The sequence below is a fragment of the Cetorhinus maximus genome, chromosome 12 (assembly GCF_964194155.1).
Source record: "Cetorhinus maximus chromosome 12, sCetMax3.hap1.1, whole genome shotgun sequence".
Taxonomy (NCBI): Eukaryota; Metazoa; Chordata; class Chondrichthyes; order Lamniformes; family Cetorhinidae; genus Cetorhinus; species Cetorhinus maximus.
In genome coordinates this window covers 8,186,452-8,211,325 of record NC_135890.1, presented here as the reverse complement: position 1 = coordinate 8,211,325, position 24,874 = coordinate 8,186,452, and the positions used below count along the sequence as shown (strand labels likewise).

General features: G+C 44.7%; 1 protein-coding gene across 3 annotated transcripts in view; it reads left to right on the top strand.

The window, feature by feature from the left end:
* sfmbt2 (Scm like with four mbt domains 2) overlaps positions 1–24,874 on the top strand; it is a 197,387-nt gene that overhangs the window by 117,411 nt on the left and 55,102 nt on the right. For all 3 annotated transcript variants that reach the window (XM_078552971.1, XM_078552973.1, XM_078552972.1), the window contains one exon: positions 17,227–17,340. In XM_078552971.1, the coding sequence (XP_078409097.1) occupies positions 17,227–17,340 (114 nt within the window). The remainder of the gene's footprint in view (positions 1–17,226; positions 17,341–24,874) is intronic.

Genomic DNA, 24,874 nt, shown 5'->3' with positions numbered 1-24,874 from the left:
CTGGCCTACAATAACAAGCAGTGGCATAGGTGGAATTTTAGGGAGGTGTCGGGGGAGACCATACTGCTCGTCCCTGCCCTCCATCCCTCCCAAAAGAAACTTTAGTCCCAACTGGGCTGGCTTTAAAACGCCAGCCATAGCCTTTTGAGGGTGGCCTGAAGCACCTGAGAGTGGGACTTCCACCCCTCAGTGGGAGGAAGTCCTGCTCTCGAGAGCTGCCAGCCAAACTGATTGGCTTGCATCTCTAGCATGCCCAGCAGCACCAGAATTCAAGAGTGTCCCCAGTGTGCACGGGGCAGATCCAAAGGATGTACACCACCCCTTCTTTTCCATCTGCTAACCGTTTCTGCTTTTAAAAAAAAGCCTTCCTATTCCCACCTGCCTAGCACCGCCAACCATATTATGTTGTGGGCAGTGTAATATTTGGGTCAATTGGATTGTTAACTAGCTCAATTGCCCATTAATTATCTTTTTCCAAAATGGCAGGCATTTTATGGGGATTGGGTCAGGGTGGGCGAGAAGTCAGTGAACTAGCCACTTGTGGGTGGCTGTAAAATCTATCTAGCCTAATGTACATTTAAAATAAGGCTGAGCCACATGCTCAGTTGTCTTCTGCTAGCGTACTTATTATTCGGCATCTTTTCCAGTTTATTGGATGTCTTCCTCCCGTCTCTAATTATTTTCTCTGAAACATTAAACTCTTGCTGCTGCACAATTGTTAGTTGCCTCTGCAAATGGTACAATTTTCATTTTAAATTGAACTGCGCACTTGTTATTCTTTCTCAACAGCATCATGACAGATCATGTGGTATCCATTAGTCTTGTCAATTAGCTAGGAGATTGCCACTTGAATTGGCGGAGGGAAAATCCAAACATTCCTGTGTCCCCATAAATTAATGAATCTTAGTAATTACCAGTCATAATTAATAATCAGTGTGGTTTTTTCCCTGAAAATCTAGGGTTGACTTTTACATGCTTACATATGGCATATGTTTCTATGTATATAGGATGAATGAATCTAATATGAAAGATTGAATAAAGGATAATTATTCAGTTATAATGACTATTCACTTAGTACCCGTTCACTGTAAATCCAATGGGAGTTCTTTGGCTATCGATAGTATTTATTTCTTAATCAAAACTAGTTATAACCAAGTATAACACATCCAGTAACATGTAGAATATTGTGAGCAAGTAAAGGCACATTCCTTAAAGGATATTGATGCATTTCAGGGGATTTCAATGAAATTGTGATTATGGGATGTGCATGAAAAATTAAACGTGCAGAAATGTTCTTTGGACTTTGAATGGAGGAGCCAAATTGGCTGGTAATAGCCATTTTAGATTTCTGTGAGATGGGAAAATCAAATTTTGTGTACATAGTTAAAGAAATTGACATCTTTGTGGATTAATGCAACATTAACCAATGACTTTTCACTCAATCATTTAAGGTGCAGAAGCACTTACTTGGAAGGGACCAGTCTAATTTTCAGGCATGATTAATTAGAAGTTGCAGCTGCACAGATGAGATTTGGAATCAATGAGCGGGGAAGGCAAATGGAACTTATTTCCAATTTTCATTTGTCTTGGTCAGCCTATTCCACAATCAGCAAATCTAGAGACGCTATCTGAACTGAAAATGTAGACTACCATATAGTTATATAAAAGATCTATAACCTCAATTTTAACTCTGGGTAGAATTCAAGAGGGCGGGAGGCAGGCCAAGCAGCAAACCTCCATTATGACACCAGTGTGAGACTCAAGTGCTTTTGAGTCCTTGGCCTCATTTTATAATGATTGTCCACCTGATCTGATAGGCTGGAATTGGGCAGTTGCAGAACTCCATAGCAATTTCTTTGTCTTACAATATCTATACTGTCATTTTCAATTGAAATCAGACTTAGCTGAGATCCTTTCTTTGGGCTACAGAGCCAAGGCTGTAGTAAGATTATATTCACATATTCTGAGTATTGCACACGGGTAAATATCAGATTTTAATCAAAGCTCTTGAGATATTTTCCATCCTGATTTTTGCTGAGAAACTTAGTACTGCATAAACTTTCTATAGCGCAGACAGGATGAGCCAAGTGGCTCATGTCCCTCTGTGCCGTACGTAAGCTTTCTATGATTCTCCAATGACAGTAGACTTGCAGAAAACTTGAAATAACTTTGTGTTAGTGCTAACATGACACCTCATAAAGCCGTGTACATATAGAATCATATATTATTGTAGATCATGGTATATAAGTCGATCTGGCGTATAAGGACCCCATTTTTCTGGCACCAAAAATCATGTTTTTGCATATACTTGGCGTAAGTTTTAAACCCCCCCCCCCCCCCCCCCTCCCCCCCACTTTTTAAGCCATGACATGCTATACTTGCATTAGTAGTTAGCCTCAATTTTTCACCCCACAAATGTACGTTTTACTTATCGGTACCTTATATTTTGGCGCAAGGGATCAAACAGGCGATATGGGCTATGTTGCAAAGATGTGTGCACACAGCTGATCATGCATGGAAAACAATAAAGAAAAACTAGTCTTACAACAAAACAAATGAAGTATGAAGCTGGTTTCAAGCTAAAAGTCATAACATTTACTAACTCATCAAATTGCTGCGGCAAGGGAATTCGGTGTTAGTGATAAACTGATGTGAAAATGGAAGAAGAAAGAATCCGCCCTGAAGATGCTGCTCATGACCAAGCACCATGAGAACAGGGACTAGTTACTGGCCTTATCTTGAGAAGCATGTATCAGAATGCGTCCTCAAATTGCCAGAATGGTTACATCATCACCAGAAATGCACTTAAGTGGGCCAACTCAAATTCAGCAAAGATTTCACAACAACAGCTAATTGGTGTAACACTTTATAGAAATGGCATTAAGTGCCACTTTATGGAAGAAAAATGTCTAGTAATGAGACAGAAGACCAAGATTGCTCAGACTACCAAAAGAACTCGATGCCAAAATCGCCAGTTTCCAGCAATTCATCATCAGAGCGACAAAAACACGTGTTCATTATGCCACATTGGCAACGCGGATGAAATGTCCATGAATTTCGATATGGCCAATAACCGAACTGTGGAGTGGAAAAGTACAAAAACTCAGGACATGAGAAGACACAATTTACTGTGGTATTAGCCTGCATGGCCGCCAGAATGGAATTAAAGTCTGTGGTAATTTTCAAATGTAAAGCTTGCTGACTATTAAGTTCCCTGCAGGAACTTTTCTGCATGTCCATGACAACAGTTGGATGGCTGAGGATGGAGTGAAGCTGTGGATTGATAGTGTTGAATACGCTCTGGTGCCCTACGCAAAAGATGTAGCTTAATAGTGTGGGACATGTTCAGATATAACCAATGAGATCAAGAGGCGCTTGTGAAGAAATAACAACACGCAAACTACCAAGGGATCTAATATCCGTAGTTCAACCTCAACAAGCCGTTCAAGGGTCATGTTTGTGCCAAATGGAATAGGTGGATGGCTGACGGAGAAAAAACCTTCACAAAGAGTAGAAATATGTGTGCTTCCCTGCTTGATGTTTTGTGTAGTTTTGTCATCAAATTGTGGGATGCTAGTAATGCACAAAGTATCATCAGATCATTCAAAAAATGTGGAATATTCAATTCAGTGGATGGAGAGGAAGATGATTTTTGTGCAAGGATGATTATGAAACCAAAAGCACCACAGAGTGAAGCCCTTATGATGATTTTTTAAAATTTATTTTTGGGAAGTGGGCATCACTGGCTGGGCCAGCATTTATTGCCCATCCCTGATAGCCCTTGAGAAGGTAGTAGTGAGCTGCCTTCGTGAACCGCTGCAGTCCATGTGGTGTAGGTAGGTACACTCACAGTGCTGTTAGGAAGGGAGTTCCAGGATTTTGACTGAGTGATGTTGATTGCCAAAGTGACTCAGAATGAATTCAATGAGCCTTTTGCATTGGATGCCAAAGCCAATGATTTTGGGTTTTAAAATTATTTGATTCTGGTTAAAGGTATCTTTGTAAAATCAATTCATTTTATAAACCGTGCCACATTAATTTAATATGAATTACTGATGTTTTTTTTCACATTTCAAAATGGCGACCGCCCACACCAGTTCATATTCTATACTCGGCATATAAATTGACTCCAGTTTTTGGAAGTAAATTTGAAGGCTTCGAAGATTAGCATATGTGCTGCGATCTATGGTAATATAGACACATTTTCAGTGAATGCAGCACAAGGCTGCATTTTATAATTTACCAGGTAGCAGAGACAAGAAACTTGCTTCTAAATTTTAACCTAACCCATTCTATTCCTACCAGGTGGGTTCTCTTAAAATCAAGATAAGTCACAAAAGCATAATAGAGTGTCAGTTACAGACTAAGAAATGGGTTGCAAATTCAAAACAGCATTAGTGACAATTAGCAGAAGGTACACAAGAGAAACTAACAGTATTTTGAACAAAGGACGGAAGTTGTGCTTTCAGTTGACATACATTTATAGTTATTGTAACGTTTGGGCGGGGAGGGTTAGCAACCCAAAACAACAGCAGATGATGCAGCTTGACAACGAGGACCAGCAATGTGAGTTCAGGAAATGGAACCATCATTGGCACCAAAAAAAATGGCTCACCTAACCATTTATCAATAGCATGCAGTCAAAAACTTTCGCACTCTTCATGTCACTTAGATTCTTTTTTTTTTAAGTTTGTGGTTGAATCATTCCAAAACATTTAGTGTTTTTTCCTGTAGAACCATGACCAGAAACATAAATAGATTATCATTTCTAAGAACTCTGGTAATCTACTTGAACAAGATGACTAAGGGACCACATTTATTTTAGTATAATTTCTATTTCAGTTGGAGCATTTCCTCAGTGATTAAATAAAAGTAAATTAAATGAGATGAAGGCATGATTTTGTTTCTGACAATTGTCTATTTAATGACAAAATAAAACTTTGGGTTTAAAATGATAGTCTCATGTTGTTAAAAATATAGTTTTAAACTGAATTGTTTGCATCTCAAACCTGCACACACAAATAAACAAAACATTGAATAGCGCTGCCTTTTAATTAAAAAAAAGCTTTGAAGGTATCAATCCCAGACACTTAGGCCCAGACCTTCGTCACTGGGTCGGGCTTGGTGAACCCGATCTTTAAGAATGTCCACCTGCAGGTCAAATTTTTGCTCAAGGCCGGTGGGGGCTGAATTGGGCATCGGACGGGCGACCCAGGAACAAATGTGCAGGCTCTTGGGTACGGAGGCGGGTTGGATCGCCAGGCCCGTCGGTCTCTGTGCTGCGACACTGTATTTAAGTAAATAAAAGACAATGGCCAGGATTTTCCCATTGGCGATTTGGGGGCGGAGCCCGCTCGCCGAGGGGAAAACGACGCGGGATGACGTCGGGAAGAACCCCCGACCTCATCCCGGTCCCTTTAAATATTCAGGAAGGCAGGCGGACAGCGAAATCAGCTGTCCGTCCGCCGACCTGTCAATGGCCAACTGAGGCCATTGACAGGCTAATTAACCTCATTAAACACCCTGCCTGGCCAACCTTAAGGCTGGCGGGCAGGCCAGGAGCCCCAGCGGGCTCCAGATTATCAATGAAACTTCATCCACTGGCGGGATGAAGTTTCATGTCCGTTTTTAAAAAATTTAATAAATTTTGTGTTTATTATTAACATGTGCCATCTTGTGTGACGTTGTCACATGAGGGGGACATGTTAATAATTTTAATATTTATCTATTTTTAGAGTTTACTTATCTCTCATGAATCTCCCTGAGACAGGACTTTGCCTCAGGGAGCAGTGCGCTTTTTCATGCGCATGCGCGGAAGAGCGCACTCTGACAGTTGGGGATTCCCTTCCCCACCCCGCACAGGTAGTGCATAGCGCTTCCTGTCGGGCAGGCCGCTGGGTGGGCCTTAATTGGCCCGCCCACTCAAAATGGCGGCGGGCCCCGTTTTGGCGGCAGGGTTCGTCTGCCCGCCAGCCCGACGCCGAGCTGGTGGGGCCCACCCACCAGCCAAGGGCTAAATTCTGCCCAATTAACTAAAAAGTTCCTCCAGCCCTCCTCCCCCACACACACACTCCCTATTCCCCATCTATGAAGATACATTTCCCCACACACCCCCTATGACCCCATACCCCCATGCCAACTTAGTGCCAAACCATGCCCTCACCCTTTGCACTTACCCCCTTCATGCCAACTCACCTAGTATCCTTGGGCTTGTTCCTTGACAGTTTTGACAGCTGTACAGCTCTTCAACAACTATATAGTTCCAGTAATTTTGTGCGTAAAAAGTACATAATCATGTTCACTTTTAACTCTCCCAAAGGTGTCCCTAAACCCTATCCAAAGGGGCAACTTACCTCTCCAAAGGGGCACTCTGCCTATCCAAGCACATCCACTAAGTTCAAACCTCCTCTTACCTGTTCTAATCACCGCACTCCTGTTCTTCTAAAATCCCACTTCAGTGGAAGCCGCTGGTGATTTAAATGGCCAGCTGCCTCCACAAGTCATACGTGTGCGAACCCCAGCCCGAGTCCTCTCCCGCCCCTGCCAAGGTGGGAAATGTTGGGAGTGAGACTTAGAATTTTTGGCCGTTTCCCGGATTTTCGCCACAACAAAGAGCCTGTCCGTTATGGCAAAAATCCAGGCCTTGTTTTGAGCGCTGTGACTAAGAATGTGAATTATTTCAATGGTAAATATATATATTGCGTTAAAAATAAATCCTGGACCGAATCTTGACTGGGGTGCATTGTATCGGGGCTAGATGAGTTTCTGGTGGGAAACTTGAAAGTTTGGGGGAGTGCAATCCCCGAATGCTGGGGATTGGAAGGGAGTTTATGTTGGTCTGATGAGTGGGGACTTGGGAGTGGGGAAGCATGTACCTTTCCTTATAGAGGTCCTCATGTCCTTTTGGTTTCCCAACGCACTCGATCCCATGTTCAAATTCCCCCATAATGCCATCTCCTCGAAGATCCATAAACTAGAAAGCTGATTTTCCTAGGTCACTGATCCTCTGGGGAATGTCAGAATTTTTTTCCTTTTAATGTTGGCCTGCAATTTCCAGGGTCTTCATGAGGGGAGCGATTGTGACAGGCAAATGATTTGTGAGAGGCCGTGGTTGTCCTCTATTTTTCTGGCCCTGACGTCAATGCTGGATCCTGCACTTTTAGGCATGAATTTTAAATGAAATAAACAGGTGAGTTTGGGTCAGGGGGTGTGGGGAGGGGAATGGGGTGAAGTGCCAGTTTCCCAATCCAAACCCGCCTACCCACCTATTTCCGGTTTTAACTGAAGCCGGAAGGTGGACAGGCGACCAACGGGATTCAAGGAGGAATATGATAATGAGGTCACAAGCCTCCTTGCCATGCAGCTTTTAAAATGAACTGTCTGCCTGGTTTCTTGAGCCGCAGGTAATCCAGCAGCTTTCTCAAAGCTAGGACTTGGCAGATTTCGGAGGCTAGTGCCTTCACACCTCCCTCCTGTATTCAGGTGCCTGCCTGAGGAGCCTCTACAATCGGACCCCTCTTCCTATCCCAACAACCTTCCTCTGGAGATCTCCAAACTGCTTCCTCCACCAGGTCCTAATCACCTCGCCATTATCAGGCTCCAATCCCCTACCTGCCCCCACATTAGATCTCTGAACTCTTTCTCTCCCCTCCCTAGGCTCAAGATCGGCAGTCCCCTCCATTATCTTTCAGATAGCTACTATTGAATTGCCTTTAACTACCCTTTCAGGCGGTATCCTTCAGATTGTTATAGCTCCCAGCATAAAAATGTTCTCCTCATCTCTTCATCTGGTCCTTTAGCCGATTATCTTAAATCTGTGGTGTCTGGTTATCAATCCTTCTGCCAGTGGAAACAAAGACCTTGCATGATTTAGAACATATCTATTAAATCTCCCCTTAACCTTCTCTGCTCTAAAGGAAAAAAATCCCAGCTCCTCTAGAGCCGCTTCATTCCTGGTCCCACTCTATTAAAACACTGCACCCTCTCCAAGGTCTTGACATTCTTCCTAAAGTTTCATGCATTGAACTGGCAACAGTACTCCAGCTGAGACCTAACCAGTGATCTATAAAACAACAAAGATCATCTCCTGATGTCTGCTATAATTTCCTTCATTGGCCAAAATATAAAACACAATCTATTAACAATGCATTAAAATCACCCTTCACAAAGTTTGTCAGCTTATTATCTTGAAAAACATAGATCAAAATGTATTTCAGGAACATAACACTACTTTTTGCATTATTACTAATAAACTATTTTAGCTTTGCTCTTCTGGTTTACAATATTATATCAAAGTGTTGATGTGCTACCATTTTGCAACACACCACAAAAGACCTGTTCAGATATTACATCACATTTATTAATTCTTAATGTGGAATTCATTATGGACAAATGGCAGAGCTGTTAGTCTGCTGTGAAATCTGCTGCTCCTGATGAGGCTCTAATCTAATCTGAACTGTTATAAAACTCTTTGAGCTTTGGTCTTTACAGCATGTGACTGATTTTACTGTTTATATTGTGATCCTTCATGAGGTTAATGCCTTGTTGTTATGCCCTCATGTCCAATATTGCGCATATATTTTATACAATTCATGTTTCAGCATCTTAGATAAAATATCTTGTTATAAACCCAGTTATATACAAGATTTCTCAAGTTGTAAACCATCATGACTGGTATTTTTTATCTTTTGAACTCCCAAAAGATCAACACTTTAACACCCCATACAAGCTGCCAAATGCACCGATTAAATGACAATTATTTTTTTCTCACCAGGTGCCAGTCACTAACAGAAAAACAATAGCTTAAAAACTTAGTCACTTCAAAATCTGGTTACCTGGTGCTGATGCTGGGCACATATGCTATCAATAGGTGTGAAATTCCTATTCATGCAGAGAAAGCCTGACAAAACAGCACCCCCATTTATCCATGACAATATCAACTTTTACAATACGAAAGGAAGACTTGGAGGACTGACTTTGTTTTCATTGCAGAAATGATAGAAAAGCTAAGAGGAGGAATGGCATTTTTAAAAACTTTTAAAAATTTATTCTTTCACGGAATGTGGGCATCACTGGCTACGCCAGCAATTTTATTTCCCATCCTTAATTGTCCTTGAGAAGGTGGTGGTGAGCTGCCTTCTTGAACCGCTGCAGTCCATGTGGTGTTAGGCATACACTCAGTGCTGTTGGGAAGGGAGTTCCAGGACTTTGACCCAGTGATAGTGAAGGAATGGCGATTATAGTTCCAAGTGTGGCTTGGATAAGAACTTGTTATTCCCATGCATCAACTGCCCTTGTTCTTCTAGGTGGTAGAGGTTGTGGGTTTGGAGGGTGCTGTTGAAGGAGCCTTGGTGAGTTGCTGCAATGCATCTTGTAGATCAGCGGTTCCCAACCAGTGTGTCGCGGCACATTGGTGTGCCGTAAAGATTGCCCAAGTATGCCGTGAAATCAGAGGCTAATCAGAGAACCCCAAACTCTCGTTCTCTATCACTGCTTTTATGGCCCCTAACACACACACTTCCTGCCCCCCCCCTCTCCCTCTCTTGCGCTTTTATAGCCCCGAACTCTCGTGCTCTCCCGCCGCTTTTATCATCTCAAACTCTCACTCGTTCTCTCTCATTGTTTTTGTCACCTCAAACTCTCACACTCTCTCTTGCCACTTTTATCACCTCGAACTCTCATGCTCTCAATGCTTTTATAGCCCCAGAATGATGTTGAAACATCTATTTAAAATTAGAAAAAAACAATGGGTAGAATCTTACCTATGGCGAGCGGGCTGGTCGGAGGTGGACATGGAGCTGATCGCCGCCCACGATCGGCTGCGCACTGCCATTTGGCCCGCCCAGCGTGATGCGCAGGCGGGGAGAAAAGGGAGAGTCGGAGCTGCGCTCTTTCACGCATGTCCGCGAAAGAGCGCAGCAGTCTCCCTGAGGCATGGAGCTGCCTCAGGGAGATTAAGTGGATAATAAAAGTTTTTTTAAAATAAAATAAAAATGTCCCCTCATGTAACAGTGTCACATGAGCTGGGACATGTTTGTGAAGTTGACAAAATTTATTTATTAAGTTTATAAGATATTCAGGAAACCTCATCCCACCGCTTGGGCTCTTCACCTACCCGCCAACCTTAAGGTTGGACGGGCAGCGTTGTTAATAGAGTAAGTTGCTTTCTTAATGGCCTTCATAGACCGTTGACAGTTCAGCCGCCTGCCCCCGCCTGCCGATGGCAATATTCTGCCCAATTTACCTTAAGAATCATTGCAAGTGGACAATGCTGCTGCAGGGACAAGATCAACTGTATTACAATTTGTGTGGTCGCCCTTAGTAACCGTGCGTTTTTGTGTAAAAAGAGACAACGCAAAACACGAACAGGTAAAGAAAACCGTGCTGGATCAAGATTTGCACATAGTGTATGACATTCACAGCCATGGATAAATTCTTAAAGAAGAGAAGTGAAGGATCCCAATCTGATTCAAATGTGGCCAAACCAACAGAACCTCAAGAAAAAAGCAAGGTTTGGACACAGACCAAACAGTGAAAATCCAAATGTAAAATCACGTCCTTTGAAATTGCGCTTGTTTACTATTTTGTGTGAAGAGATGGGAGACAACTACCAGGGTATGCTCAAACACACAGAAGCACAATGGCTGTCTCGGGGTTGGGGGAAGGTCCTCTCCGTATTTATGAGCTCCATAGCGTGCTGAAAGAGTTTTTGGCACTGCATGAATTGCCACGCACAAATTTAATATGTGATCATTCTTGGTATGCTAAGCTTGCATATCTTTCAGAGATTCAGCCATCTGAATGAGCTGAATGTTCAAATGCAGGGGAAAACAAGAACATTCCAATGGCTACAGATAAACTTCAAGGCTTAAGATCAAAACTGGCCCTTTGGCAGGAAAATTTGGCAAGTGGGTCAGTTGAGATGTTTGAGCTGGTATCAGCAAGTCCAGCTGACAAAACCATACTCAGCCTCACCTCCACCCATCTTAAAATGCTACAAGAGAAGTTCAAATGCCACTTCCCCTCCACGAGTATGGAAGACTTTGGGTACGTGATCTGTTTAGTTCACTTTCTTTTGAATTGCCAAAGATGTTGTCATTAAAAGAAGAGAGGAATTTGCAGACCTCGTGATGGATCATACACTGGAAGTGGAGTTTGCAGAGGTGCCTCTGGGCACATTTTGGTTGCATACGGACAAGAATATCCATCCATTTCAGGTGTGCTATAGCAGTCCTGTTACCATTTCCCACAACCTACCTGTGCAAGTTGGCATTCTCAACACTGGCTTCTGTAAAAAAAAAAACTAAAGGAAGGAGCAAGTCAGTGGAGCAAGTTGCCTGTCATTGGTTCCTCCCCAGAACCAAAGACTCTGCTCACAGAGAGAGACTCGGGTGTCGTACCACCATTGTCGTAAGATGCTGCTCACATTACCTTCATTTGCGTTTTGCTTTGATTCATATACTTTTAATTTCAATAAGTATTTTGTTAAGGAATTAGAAGAAATTGAAATCTTTTTAATGTTATGAGTATGAACTTTCACATTGAGAAATATAGACTTAGAAAAACTGAAAACTATTAAACGTTAATAGGAAATACTTAAATTGTGTACATTTTCTATATAAAAAAAAAAGTTTGACTTGCAAATGCTGATAGTGTTTTCATTGTAAACTGCTTAAACTAATGAAAATTGTATTAGATGGTGGCTTGATGTGTTTTTAGGAGGTTCTACAAATAAAAGGCTTTTGTTAGAGGGCGATTCAGTTGGAGAAAATAGGAGGTGTGTCTCAATCTTTTTTGTATAAAGTTATGTCATGACATACAAAAGGTTGGGAACCACTGTTATAGATGGGACACACTGCCGCCGCTGTGCACCGGTGGTGGAGGGGGTGAATGTTCAAGATGGTGGATGGGGTGCCAAACAAGCGGGCTGCTTTGTCCTGGATTGTGTCAAGTTTCTTGAGTGGTGTTGAAGCTGCGCTCATCCAAGCAGGTGCAGAGTACTATATCACACTCCTGACTTGTGCCTTGTAGATGGTGGACAGGCTTTAAGGGGGTCAGGACAATTACTCACTGCAGAATTCCCAGCTTCTGACCTTGTCTTGAAGCCACAGTATTTATATGGCTGGTCCAGACCTGGTCTGATTCCTATACTGGGCAGTGGTAACCCCCAGGAAACCGATAATAGGGGATTCAGCGATGGTAATGCCATTGAATGTCATGGGGAATTGGTGATTTGGTCATTGCCTGGCACTTGTGTGGCACGAATGTTACTTGCCACTTTTCAGCCCAGCGCTGAATGTTGTCCGCGTCTTGCTACATATGGATACAGACTGCTCGAGTATCTGATGGATCGGTAATGGTGCTGAACATTGGGCAATTATTAGCTAAAATCTCCACTTGTGACCTCATGATAGTGGGAAGGTTATTGATGAAGTAGCTGAAGATGGTTGGGCTTAAGACACTACACTGAGGAACTGCTGAGGCAATGTCCTGGGACTGATTGACCTCCAACAACCATAACCATCTTCCTTTGGGCTAAGCATGACTCCAGCCAGTTTCCCCTGATTCCCTTTGACTCCAGCTTTGCTGGGGCTCCTTGATGCCACACTTGGCAAAATACTGCCTTCATGTCAAGGGCAGCCACTCCCCCCTCACATCGGGAGTTCAGCTCTTTTGTCCATGTTTGAACCAAGGCTGTAATGAGGTCAGGAGCTGAGTAGCCCTGGTGGAACCCAAACTGAGTGTCGGTGAGCAGGTTATTACTGTGCTAAGTGCCGCTTGATAGCACTGTTGATGACCCCTTCATCGCTTTGCTGATGATTGAGTGTAGACTTATGGGGCGGTAATTGGTCAGATTGGATTTTTCCTGCTTTTTGTGGAAAGAACATAACTGGATCATTTTTCCACATTACTGGACCAATGCCAGTGTTGTAGCTGTACTGGAACAGCTTGTCTAGTGGCGTGGCTAAACCTGGAGCACAATCTTTAGTGCAATTGCCGGAATGTTGTCAGGGCCCATAGCCTTTTCTTGATATTAGTTGGAGTGAATTGAATTAGCTGAAGATTGGCAACTGTGATGCTGGGGACCTCTGGAGGAGGCCGAGATGGATCATCCACTCAGCACTTCTGCCTGAAGATGATTACAAATGCAGCCTTGTCTTTTGCAGTGATGTGCAGGGCTCCCCCATCATAGAGGATGGGGATATTTGTGTAGCCACCCCCTCCAGTGAGTTATTTAATTGTACACCACCATTCATGACTGGATGTGGCAGGACTGCAGAGCTTAGATCTGATCCATTGGTTGTGGGATCACTTATATTTGTCTATTGCCTACTGCTTCCGTTGTTTGGCATGCAAATAGACCTGTTGTAGCTTCACCAGGGTGACACCCCATTTTTAAGTATGCCTGGTGTTGCTCCTGGTATGCCCTCCTGCACTCTTCATTGAACCGGTGTTGATCCTTCCCCGGCTTGATGGTAATGATAGAGTAGGGGGATATGCCATGCCATGTGGTTACAGTTTGCAGTTGAGTACAATTCTGGCCCACAGCATATCATGGATGCCCAGTTTTGAGTCAGTAGATCTGTTCGAACTCCATCCCATTTTGCACAGTGGTAGTGCCACACAACACGATGGAAGGTATCCTCAGTGTGAAGACGGGACTTTGCCTCCACAAGGACGTTGTGGTGGTCACTTCTACTGATGCTGTAATGGACAGATGCATCTGCAACAGGTAGATTGGTGAGAACGAGGTCAAGTAGTTTTTTCCCTCTTGTTGGTTCCCTCACCACTTGCCACAATCCCTGTCTAGCAGATATGCCCTTTAGGACTCGGCCAGCTCTGTCAGTATTGGTGCTTGTCGCCATGTAGTGTTCAACATGGGGCACTGATTCAGCTGAGGTGGGAGGGTGGCGGTGGGTGGTAATCAGCAGGAGGCTTTCAAGCACGCTTGACTTGATACATGAGACTTGATGGGGTCCGGAGTCAATTTTGAGTGCTCCCAGGGCAACTCCCTCCTGCCTGCATACTACTGTGCCTCCACCTCTGGTGGGCCTGTCCTTTTGGCGGGACAGGACATACCGAGGGATGGCGATGGTGGTGTCTGGGACATTATCTGTAGGTATGATTCCGTGTGTATGTCAGGCTGATGCTTGACTAATGTATGGGCCAGCTTTCCCAATTTTGGTGCAAGCCCCCAGACATTAGTAAGAAGGACTTTGCAAGGTCGACAAGGCTGGGTGTGCCTGTGTCATTTTGAGTACCTAGGTCGATGCCACGTGGTCCATCCAGTTTCATTCCTTGTCAAGTTTCCTGTAACGGTTTGATACAACCTAGTGGCTTGCTGGGCCATTCTAGAGGGCATTTTAGAGTTAACCACATTGCTGTGGGCTGGAGTCACATGTAGGCCAGACCAGGTAAACATAGCAGACTTCTTTCCCTAAAGGGCATTAGTGAACCAGATGGGTTTTTAACAACAATCCAGTAGTTTCATGGACATTACTGAGACTAGCTTTTGATTCCAGATTTATTAATTGAATTCAAATTCCACCAGCTGCCATGGTGGGATTTGAACTTTTGTCCTCCAAGCATTAGCTGGGGACTCTGGATTACTAGTCCAGTTGACATTTGTACTACACCACCACCTCCCCTCAAATTGGATTGCCAAGCACTGAAGTAGAGACGGTAGAAATAAAATAAAGTGGACTTTTAATTTCATCACCCCCCCCCCCCCCCCCCCCCCCTGCCAAACCCCTCAACAATAATATAATGTAGTTTTTCTCACTAAAATTAAATGGAGGAAGAACTTTTTGAATCTCCTAGGCATTTCAGCATAAAATTAAGCACTTTTTTCATTTTAGTAAATATAAATATGAACTTCCACATGCTATAAAACACATTTAATCAGATCTCTTTTTCATTGATATAGCATAGTATCTTTGTGGCAGAAATTTGCTTTCCTTTTAGCCCAGTGTAAATCATTTTACTTGTTGTGCTAGGACCTCCAATTTTTGTGGCATAGTACAAGCAGGAGCCTGAACCCGACTTAGTGTGACAAATAACAACATTTATTCTACTGAGATAGTTCGTGACACATACCTCACATTGTATGCGCGAGCGGCGAGGCAGTTGGGAGATTGAAAACAGCGCGAGCGGTGAGGCAGTCGGGAGATTGAATACAGCGCGAGCGGCGAGGCAGTCGGGAGATTGAAAACAGCGCGAGCGGCGAGGCAGTCGGGTGATTGAAAACAGCGCGAGCGGCGAGGCAGTCGGGAGATTGAAAGCAGCGCGAGCGGCGAGGCAGTCGGGTGATTGAATACAGCGCGAGCGGCGAGGCAGTCGGGTGATTGAATACAGCGCGAGCGGCGAGGCAGTCGGGTGATTGAATACAGCGCGAGCGGCGAGGCAGTCGGGTGATTGAATACAGCGCGAGCGGCGAGGCAGTCGGGTGATTGAATACAGCGCGAGCGGCGAGGCAGTCGGGTGATTGAATACAGCGCGAGCGGCGAGGCAGTCGGGTGATTGAATACAGCGCGAGCGGCGAGGCAGTCGGGTGATTGAATACAGCGCGAGCGGCGAGGCAGTCGGGAGATTGAATACAGCGCGAGCGGCGAGGCAGTCGGGAGATTGAAAACAGCGCGAGCGGCGAGGCAGTCGGGAGATTGAAAACAGCGCGAGCGGCGAGGCAGTCGGGAGATTGAAAACAGCGCGAGCGGCGAGGCAGTCGGGAGATTGAATACAGCGCGAGCGGCGAGGCAGTCGGGAGATTGAATACAGCGCGAGCTGTTGTATGCTGTGTGCGTAACATCAGAATTGCTGCTGAAACAATAACTTGTACATTATTTCATGAAGTATTTATAATGCAGCTACTTAATAAATTCGGAAACAAAAGAAAATTGTTCCTCAATGGACTAGGCATCCAGAAACATTTGTCTAACTGCACTCTTTATATTTTTGCTCAAAGGTGGAAGTAGTACAATGCCATTTCTGAAATTGCAGTGTAAGAATGTACTTAACTTTAAACATTTTATTCTTTAGCGTGAAGCAAAATAAGCCCTTAGAGCACAATGCCTGGACACTTAGGCTGATGTTCATATTGTGAATGAAATTCAATGCGCACTTAGTGTTGATAGTACTCGTGTTGATACTCCCCAGTACCGTTTACAGAAGCTTTCTACTTCACAGCAACTAGAATGGATTTAGCTCTTCAACATTTAGTGAGTTGCAACTATTATTGCTATGTGCAATTAAATATTGTAAACAATTTTCCTGATGTTAGGCATATGCAAGTGGGTACAGTGAATTTAAAGATCTGTTCAACACAACATTCTCTCTTCTGACAATGAAAATTCATATTTAATCTGGACGCAAAGATAAATGATGATTTCTGCTGTGGTGATGATCTCAAAATATTGGTGGGCTCGAGTTTTGACTGCATGAATAATTATTTTGGAGTCTAAGCTACCAGTGACCACTGATAATTCAAAATCAGCCAAAGCTCATTAGATTTACAACTATGAATACTAAAGTCACAACTTGCTCATGGAAATAAATATCCAAGTGCAAACTGGCTAAACGCCCTTTTCTCGGTTTAAAAAAACACATGAACTCAGATGTTTTTCATGAAACTTAATTTCAAATCAAACGCAGCAAAGCCCATGCATTCTTTTAAAAAATTAATGTAATAGTTGCTTGAAAAAAAAATGAGCAGGGGTGTGGGATTAGGCCATATTGCTCGCAGAAATAAATTCCAGCATGGATTTAACAGGCCAATTATCCTGTTTCTCTGCTATTCTATAATTTTATAGTTCTAAAGCACACTGTAACAAACATAATTAAAAACTACAAAGGAAATAACTTGTAGGGGTTTTCTCAAGATTATGCATAAACCAAAGAAGAGAAAGTAAAGAAAGATAATCTTTTATTCATCCTTCTGATTTTGTATTTTTACTGAATATGTAGTCAAGCTATTGAAGAGGGTCTATATCAGGTGGTAAAAAATGCATTTTGTCAATCTAGTTTACCTAAATGTAACTGGGTTTTTACTTGGTGTTTATAACATTTTGTATGGCATATTCAGACTCTTAATTAGTAAACATCAAACAAAATAGCCACTCCTGTTTTTTTTTAGCATGGAATTATGAAGTACTCAATCAAAGGGCGACACAGCAGCAGGTAATGTTTTTGTTTAAGTAATTGCATTTTTCATATAAATCAATTGTATTCCAGACTCTAAGAAATCTGTCCCTGAATACATTGTCGATGTAGAGTCAATGGACATTTTTCCAGTTGGTTGGTGTGAAGCGAACGGATATCCTTTAACCCCGCCATATCGTGCAGTCTGTAAGTATTGCCAAGAAAACATGTTATTAAGATCATAGCAAATCCATAATAACTTGACTCATCAGTCATTTAGACACTCTTTGTACACCCTTTATCTCTATATTTACAAGTTCTATTTTAAGCTAGATAATTTTAGTTCAGGATCCCCCAAGTGGTTTATTTTATGTATTCCCACTAACTAAGCCAAGGGATGTCAATTTTAATTTTGAGTTTTAACCTAATAGTACAGGCTTCCCTATTAGGTTCAGACTGTTAAATCAAATTTGATTCTTTTGTTCTGATTGTCTCTCATAATTTGGATATGTAATTAAATTGTCACACAACTCTTAAATTACATTTCAGCTTTGCTTTCAATTCATTCTCTAAGAAGTCCCTGACTCCATGACCAGAATTTTTCAGCCGCCGTGTGGGCGCTTGGTAGACACGAACGTTGGTGAAATGGGTCACATTTCCGTCGGGAGGGCATCCCAATTTCAATCAATGGGCTCGCGCAGAAGTTGGAAGCGTGCCCACTGACAGTTAAAGGCCAATTAAGCCCTTTAAAAGACCAATTGACAGTGATTTTGAGTGGCCCATGTGCTTTCATGCTCGGTGCATGGGCCAGGCGGCCTTCATGTTTTTCATTCATTCTACATGGAGGGTGGGATAAAAGACTCAGATGTTGGTAAGGTGAGACTATAAACCATAAGGCCCTAAGACATAGGAGCAGAAGTAGGCTATTTGGCCCATCGAGTCTGCTCCGCCATTCACTGAGATCATGGCTCATCTGATAATCCTCAACCCCACTTTCCTGCCTTTTCCCCATAACCCTTAATTCCGTTACTGATTTAAAAATCTGTCTATCTCAGCCTTGAATATACTTAATGATCCAGCCTCTACGACCCTCTGTGGTAGAAAATTCCACAGATTCACTACCCTCTGAGAGAAGAAATTCCTCCTCATCTCTGTCTTAAATGGGCGACCCCTTACTGTGAGATTATGCCCTCAGGTCCTAGACCCTCCCACGTTAAAACAACCTCTCAGCATCTACCCTGTCAAGCCCCCTAAGAATCTTATGAAGAGTTAGGAGTTTTGCTGTGAGTTGTTTGTTGTTGGTTTTAGAGATCATTTTTTTGGTGTTTTGGATAACTCTCTGGTTGCTAAACGTTTGCAGAGGCTTTCTGCAGAAAGGCAACTACAGTGTGCAAACTCGTGCAGCCATTTGACCATAAGACATAGGAGCAGAAATTAGGCCATTCGGCCCATCGAGTCTGCTCCGCCATTCAATCATGACTGAATCACGCCTTCTCCCCGTAACCTTTGATCCCCTTACCAATCAAGAACCTATCTATCTCGGTCTTAAATACACTGAATGACCTGGCCTCCACAGCCTTCTGTGGCAATGAATTCCATAGATTCACCACTCTATGGCTAAAGAAGATTCTCCTCATCTCTGTTCTAAAAGGTCTTCCCTTTACTCTGAGGCTGTGGCCTCGGGTCCTAGTCTCTCCTACTAATGGAAACATCTTCCCCACGTCCACTCTATCCAGGCCTTTCAGTATTCTGTAAGTTTCAATCAGATCCCCCCTCATCCTTCTAAACTCCATTGAGTATAGACCCAGAGTCCTCAAACGTTCCTCATATGTTAAGCCTTTCATTCCTGGGATCGTTCTCGTGAACCTCCACTGGACCCTCTCCAGGGCCAGAACATCCTTCCTGAGATACGGGGCCCAAAATTGCTCACAATATTCTAAATGTGGTCTGACCAGAGCCTTACAAAGCCTCAGCAGCACATCCCTACTTTTATATTCTAGTCCTCTTGAAATAAATGCCAACATTGCATTTGCCTTTCTAACTACCGACTCAAACGTGGGGACTGTGCATTCAGCTGGAGGGACCTCCCCAGAGGAGGAGAGGGCCAGAAGGGGGAGGAGGCCAGCTGCCCGCAGGCATCATGCCAGAGTCTGCCCTATGGACTGAGAGGCGCAGCCGGAAGGGGTGGAGCGCCAGCAGGCATTGCCAAGGAGAAGGTTCCAGAGAAGGCACCATTACCCAGCACGCAAAGTATACAGGCAGTGATCATGCTACCTGGACATGTCAGGGGTTCAGTGCCGAAGAAGACTCTGCCTCTCCTGGGACACTGTCACCTCTATTTGTGACATGATCGGCCTCCAAAATTGCCTCCAACTGTGTACGTGGCTACCCTATGCCAGTGGCTCTGAAGGTGACAGTGGCACTGAACTTTCATGCCTCAGGTTCGTTTCAAGGGTCAGTGGAAGGTCCCTGTGGAGTCTCGCAATCCACTACCCCCAGTTGCATTAAGTTGGTCACAGATGTACTGTTCCGAAGGGACAACAGCTTCATTCACTTCAGGACAGATGAGGCAAGCCAGACATAGCAAGCCAGAGGCTTTGCTGCAATTGCAGGATTTCCTCAAATTCAGGGAGCCATTGGCTGCACGCATGTGCTCATAAAGGTATCAGCAAGGGAGCCGGGTGCCTTTCTCAATAGAAAGGGCTTCAACTCTCTAAAATGTCCAGATTGTATGTGACCACAAGAGTGAGATACTGCAGGTTTGCGCCAGGTATCCACGAAGCTGCCGTGATGCCTACACCCAGAGACACTCTCAGGTGCCAAGGCTGCTCATTGCACCAGCACGCTTGGATGACTGGCTACTGGGGGACAAAGGCTATCACTGAAAAGATGGCTGATGATGCTGCTGCGACACCCAAGGACTTCAGCTGTGGAGAGCTACAACCGCAGTCATGCCTCCACAAGGGCAGTAATTGAGAGGAGCATTGGCCTACTCAAGGTGAGGTTTCGCTGCTTGGGGAATCACTGCAACATCCTCCTGAATGCATCTACCTTGTTGTTGTTTGCTGCACTCTGCACAATTTGGCTCTCTTAAGGAGGGACCCATTGGAGGACAAAGACAGCAATGCTGTTCCAGAGGCCACGGAGGATGATTCTAGTGCTGAGTCTGAGGAGGAACCTGAACAGCCCGAGGGTGAGGAGCAAGAATGCGAATTGAGGATGCTTATGGGAGACAGGGAGGCCTGGATTCAGAGGACTTTCAGTTAGGACTCCAAAGCAAGGAGTCAAGGTGATGGCAAGGGAAACGTCGGGTGCATTGAGGCACTCCTGTCACCTTCCACTCAAGTCCCGACCCCTGAAATAAACTTTGCAGCCCATTATATATGTGACACATGACTCCCAGCCTCTTCCCTAATGATTGCATGAAGCACACTAAGGCCATCGCAGATGAAATAACATTTTAATATTGAAGGGAGAGATGTACATGCACCATTACACATGTGTCAAGGGAAAAAAAAATTCACCTATGAGACACCTTATGTAATCATAGTGACTTAAATTGCTGCTTGCGAGTGCTACATCTTGGTGCTTCCCTCTCACTAGCAACCGGATTGGAGGCAGGCTGCCGACTGATGCCCCCTCGGCCTTGATGACCTTGGCAGCCATCCTATGGACACCGAGGCCTATGTGGGCCTCGATTGGGGGGAAAGTCCACCGCCATGGCTGGGCACTCAGTCGTTGCTGTCTCCTCAGATGTGACGGTCACTGGCAGAGAGGTGGAGGAGCTGCTGCCAACATCAGGAGTACCCTGAGAGGAGCCCCCCAAATGCATAGAGCTGCAGGCCGTCCACCAACATGAGGTTGGTTTGAGCCTCCCTACTCACCATAGATGGATGGCACCTAGCAGAGACACTAGGTACCTCATCCATCACTCACATTGGCAGTGACCTGCTGAGGTCACTGCCCCAGAAATCACTGATTGAATGCCTAGAGCTGCCTTTCCATGAGTGTCGCCACTCTCTCTTATGGAGGAAGCTATACATTCACAGCTCTGGGCCAACACAGCGCTTACGCTCTGCATGGACCCCTCCAAAACTGAGACCATGGAACGCAGACCCTCGGGGATCTCTGTTAGATCTTCACATGCATCCCCCTGGACATCCAGCATCTGCCACCTGGTGGACGACTCCAGAGGCTCATCACCTGCCTTGGGATCAGCATCCTGGCCTCTAACAATCCTTCAACTGCCAATGCCTTGGGGTCTCTGCCTCCACCAGCTCCTCAGGCAAGCGTGATGAACCTTCACCACTGTGCCCTACCATCTGCGCTGAAATGCCCGTATCTGCGCTGGTGCATGGTGCAAAGGGAGGATGTGACGTGGGTGCATCTGGCTGCTGGTGATCCTCGGAGGTCAAGGGAGGGTCCTTGGGGTCCTTCTGGGGCTGTGAAGATGTTCCATCTGAGGAAGAAAAAATGTCAGTCTCGTACACCATTACGAACTCCGAGTACATGCAGTCTGGTTGCTTCTCAGAATGGACACCTGGCTGAGCAAAGACTTCTGAATGGATGAGCAACATGGATTCATGAATTTCACATGCCAGTCTTGCAACCACTGCCCTACTTCTCTCATATCCTCCCTCAATACTCCCTGTTCATTGGACTCTTGCCCTCCTACGAGACCCCTGCCTCTCTGCAACCAGTAGACCTGGTTCATCATTTGCACCAGTACTTGCTCCTCTGCCTGACTTCAGAGCAGAATATTTGGGACGCTGCTACCCATCCATCCTCGATCCTGTGCATTGTGACTCCTCTTCTTCAGCTTTCATTAGTCCCCCCTTCTACATGCCAGAACATAAGTGTCCACCCCCACCTCCCCACCCCACCAGCTGCAGACACTGGTTCAGGTGACCATCACATTACCACACCTCACCTAGCATACATGCCAGCCATCCAGTTCAATCACACATAGTCTTTCAAGGCACAGGAATATGTGCCGATTTATACTCTGCATTTCACACCCGTGAACACCAACAAGTGCTGCCACCCACAAAGACACCTATCCACAGTTCCAACTGGATTCAGTACTCACCCTGGCAGAGCATGGAAAGTCATTGAACCTTTTCCTGCACTGGATCCAGGTCCTTTGCACTACATGTCCGCTGACCTGACTTGCTAGTCCATTCAAGCCTTCTTTGTTAAGTGAGTTGGCCTCTTCTTTCCGTCTCACAGCAGCAAGACGTTGTGTTTGGCACTGACTGCCTCCAGCAGGACCCGCAGGCACTCTTCAGAAAAGTAGGGGGCAGACTGCCTCCAGGAATTTCCATTCCGCCTGGCATGGGCACTGGGTGGGGATGTCATTGCAGACACTAACAGCACAATAACTGAAAAAATTCGCCAAACCCTTGGAAATTCAAAGCAGTTCCCTGAGGCTGCTGAACACTAATTGTCAGCCTTCAGGGTGCACCATTTAAACCCTCCCACCCGCACCCTTATTTGTCCAGGCGCCCGCGCTCTTCCTGCCCCATTCGGCAGCTCTAAGCCTGACTCAGTGTGAGTTTCATGCTGGCCGGTTGTTAATTGGCTAGCCAGCATTAAATTGATGTCAGGCGCTGATTGCAGGCAGGAGTGGATTTCACATCCGCTTCTGCTCCCACCAATCACACTCCTCCGCCAGGCCCAAAGTTTAGGCCCATGTTCTTGTACACAAAGGGGAGTGGTGAGTGTCGGGGGTGGGGGGACATTTAATCATGCAGGAAGGTGGTGGATGGGGACCCAACCACCTTACTGCTATTACCCTGATTAAGTTCATGATGGGAAGGCCCATGAATGGTCTTCCCGTGCTGCTGAAAATGGAGTCCCTTAAGTGGACAATTAACCCGCCACCGCTGGTATTTATCTAGCAGCAGGTGGGGGACTCACTGTGGGCAGCCCCAAAAGCAAACACTGTCGGGTTTACCTGCAGGCTCCCCAGGGTGCCCTTTATTCAAAGGGATTGGCTGGCAACTCTCGGTATGTAGATCTTCTGCCCCAAGGTCCTTGATCCTGGGGAAGGCCTGCTGCTGCACAGTTAAGTGCCTGATTGGCACTTAATTGGGTAAACCTTCCCGAAAAGGGGCGATGTGGGGTTCTTGTCAGCTCCCCAGCTGATGGGCAAAATCTCCCAATCTCTTCCCTTAAATACCACCCAGAGTGTCAAAATAGGTGGCCTTGGTGTCTTAATTAATTAACTTGCAAAGCCTGAAATTAGATATTATATTTCCATTCATGGTAAGATAGTTACGTAGCCTGATGGTGAAGAGAAAGGAGACATAATTCAGTCCAAGGACTCCAAAGGTAGGCTCCAAAGCAAATTTTTTTTTTTCACATAGTTGTTTATGCTAACACTTACAAATCCCAAGGCATTTTTGCATTAAAATTACAGTAATTCTAGATTTTTACCCTTGGCCCAAGAGAAGCATATATAATGGAGAAACAGACAGAGTCATAATCAAATAAAAATGAACTTTGTTATTTTGTGGAGGTGAAGAGCTAGGTTTTCACAGAATCGGAATGACTCAGGACCCCTTTAAAAATGGCGGCCAGGAGCCAATTCCAAGATTCCTGACTCCATTCCCAGGATTTCTAATTTTTGGGAGTGCCTTTAAGGATGTGGACTGGTTCAGGTCAAAAGCTGGTACCCCGCACTCCCAACTTGGCTGGTTCCATTGTGGCGAAAGACATGTCCTAGCCCTCTGCAGTTTTCATGGAGCCAGGCCAGGCTTTCAAAGAGTCGTTGTTCACGATACCTCAGAGGATTTGTGAACCATAGTCGGCACGATGGGATCTTTTAAAAGGTAAGTTCAAAAGTTCATCCTCTTGCCCTCCCGCCCCCATGCAAAGGATGCCCCTCATGCCTGTTGACAGTACAATGTGTAAAAAAAAGTCAGTCATTCATAATTTTCCACTATGTTTTAAAAAAAGGCCTGTTTCAACAGACTAATGGATTTCTGAACTCTCAGCCAAGCTTCATTATGTATTCTTGGCTGACAGCCCAGACATCTATTAGTGTACTAAAACACCAAAGTGCAAGAGAAATCGTTGCTCGATTGATAGTTCTGGCGCTCTGATTTCAGCTGTCAATTGCACAGTGTTTGTTTACACAAGGTTAAGAGCTTCAGGTACTTGCAGTTTGAGCTTTTGAAATTTTAGAGGATCTGGATAATTGACACTTTTATTGACCTGAAGTAAAAAGGAATTTTTTTTAAGCAAGTGAAAAGTTATGAATGAATGACTTTTTGTTAAAGCTTTTTTAACATACCCTTTTGTCACTACAGGATTCATTGGTTCTGTACAGTGTATAGCGGGTCAGTGGGCTTAGCAGCGTCACAGCTTGGCATAGGGGCATGAGGGCCCTTGGGAGTTGGTTGGAAGCACATATGTTGCTATGAAGGGCCATAGAGGTTGTTTGTGGGGGCATACCTTGGCATGGGGAGCATGAGGGGCCATAGAGGTCGTTTGGGAGAGCTGGGGGGCCTGTTTTTAATTTAACTGGGACAAAGTCCCACAACCCCTGTGGCTGCCTCCAATCTTTTACCTGGGTCGGCTGACCTGACACCATTTTCCCGACTCCCACTGCCCGCCTCAAGGATGAAAATCCAGGCTGAAGTTAGATGGGCTTTGTGATAGAGGGTATGTTGGAGTAAAAGCTCAAGTCTGAGCAAGTAGGATGCTGACATTATGAACCATCTGCTTTAGCCTGAGA